General features: G+C 34.9%; 1 protein-coding gene across 1 annotated transcript in view; it reads left to right on the top strand.

Moving 5' to 3' along the window:
• Positions 1-532: 532 nt before the first annotated feature.
• The window catches only part of LOC111344156 (zinc metalloproteinase nas-15), a 7,228-nt gene continuing 5,665 nt past the window's right edge, over positions 533-2,095 (top strand). Inside the window, exons 1-3 of the mRNA XM_022951368.2 lie at positions 533-687; positions 1,213-1,371; positions 2,051-2,095. The exon at positions 2,051-2,095 is cut by the window's right edge and continues 79 nt beyond it. Of these exons, the coding sequence (XP_022807103.2) occupies positions 630-687; positions 1,213-1,371; positions 2,051-2,095 (262 nt within the window). The 5' untranslated portion in view covers positions 533-629. The remainder of the gene's footprint in view (positions 688-1,212; positions 1,372-2,050) is intronic.

Here is a 2,095-nt window from a genome sequence, read left to right as displayed (position 1 = left end):
CATTTAAACAGACATTTTCCTCAATAAACATTGAATCACGCTAGAAATGAAAAAAAGACAATTCTTTGAAATGAAGATTTTCTATACGTCAACAATAGCGTTGACAGTTTCAAAGTGGACAAAAGATTTTTTCATTTGTAACAAAACTGAACAATAATAAAAGAGAATCCTAAACAAACTGGACCGTTTGCTTGTTTTATTTTTTATCTAATTTTTTGTTAACGGATTAAGAATTTTAAGGATTTCCTTCTAACATACCCCCCTTGAATGAAGGTCGACTTTCATCAGAAATTTGAACAAACCAAAGTTTATAGGAGACACACGATCCATAGGCTGACTTGTCTGCCATCTCGAATTTTAAAACGACGATATCCAATTGCTTTACTGGAAAAAAAAAAATTGTTTTACCTCCCTAACTGCATCTGTAACAGATGCATTTGAACAAGAACTTACCAATTTCCCATGTTAATTGGATTTACGCAGCGTCGTCAAAAAAGAACAAGAGCTTAAAACAAAAAAGCTTATTGAAAATTGAACAGCTTCTCAGGTGAGAGGACAATTGCTGCTCAATAAATTTGCTGTTGATAAAACAATTTCACATAGTTGCTTCGGCACCACTGGGAGGCATCATGAAGTGGCTTTGCCTTTTTGTCCTGTGCGGAGTCGTTTTTGCCAAGAATCCTGAAGGTAAACTTTTTTCCGTATTTTAGCTCTATGAGTATTGCTAGAATTTGATTTTATAGGATGCAAAGATTTTCATACACTGTTAAATCTTTTTCTTGGGATCCGTCCAGGTCACGCAAGGCTATAAAGCCGTGTAGGCAGAACAATACTCCATTTTTTTTCCACAGAATGGCACAGGGGAGTTACCAAATCTTACAAAAAAGAAATAAAATAACACGTAAACCTGTAGTTGAAGTAACTAATTCCAAATATTCGTCATTTGAATCTTTATACTCTCGTTTAGGGCATAAAAGATATCATTGGAACTGAACGCATTTAAGCACTCGAGCCCAAAAGAATTTTTTTTTATTGATATGATTTAACGTGGATAATCTGTGGAAAGAAATCGTTTTTCGGATTCTTAATTTGATATTTAGTATTTTTTGTCTTAGATGAAGCCCATTAAGGTAAAACCGATCGCGAAGAATACAAGTAAAAAAGCAAAAAACTAACAGCCCAACTAACCTTAAAATGAACCTTTCCTTGTAGAGAATGACTATCTTTATGAAGGGGACATGATACTAACAGCTGATCAGCGCATGGCGGCCAACAGGGGACTGGATGTGGATAATCCATTGGGGAGAGGTGCAACTAAAGGCAGACAGTGGCCGGGAGGGGTTATGGCTTATGTCATTGACTCCAGTTTATGTAAGTATCTGGCTCATGATATTTGTTTCTCAGTTCAACATCGCCAGTGTTCAATTTTTGCGAAGTAGCAAGCGACAAGTTAGATTTAATGCAAAAAATGTAAGTTTTGATATTTTGCAACTGCAATACGCTTGGGTTCACTACAACGGCCAGGTCAAGAGAATTGTAATTTACATTACCTTCGCAGATTGTGTTTGGCTATTTCTGAAGAAAAATTTTACTAAAGAATACGTAGGCCATGAACCAAGAAAAACCAAGAAAATCGTCATCATTTTACAATTCCCTCGCATATGAAGGAAGAAAATAATAAAAAAGAGAAGGAAAGAGTTGAATTTCATTAAATTAATTAACTATATCAAACATGATTGCTGATAAAAAACTGCTTCGATTTGTTTTAACATTTTATTTGGCCATTCTTTCAAAGCTTTTTGGTTATAATTCTTGCCCTCTAATCCTATAAATATTTCAATTTTTCATATATAGGTGGCGGATCTGTGAAATCTTGGTTAATTATCAACTTTAAAAATATAAAGGTTGGAAAAACGTCGTGGCTTTCAAAAAAAAAAAAGACCTCATATAATTGAATCAAGTACATGTCAAATGTTAGTCTACAGTCGTTAGTTAGCAATAATTAAAGGTCATTTCCATGGAGCTCACGTTTTTCCTCTACTAATCAAAGCTCGCGATAGAAGAGCAATGGCCGCCATCCGAGAAGGAATGGAGG

Source organism: Stylophora pistillata, chromosome 9 (assembly GCF_964205215.1).
Source record: "Stylophora pistillata chromosome 9, jaStyPist1.2, whole genome shotgun sequence".
Taxonomy (NCBI): Eukaryota; Metazoa; Cnidaria; class Anthozoa; order Scleractinia; family Pocilloporidae; genus Stylophora; species Stylophora pistillata.
This window is presented reverse-complemented; position numbering and strand designations above follow the sequence as displayed.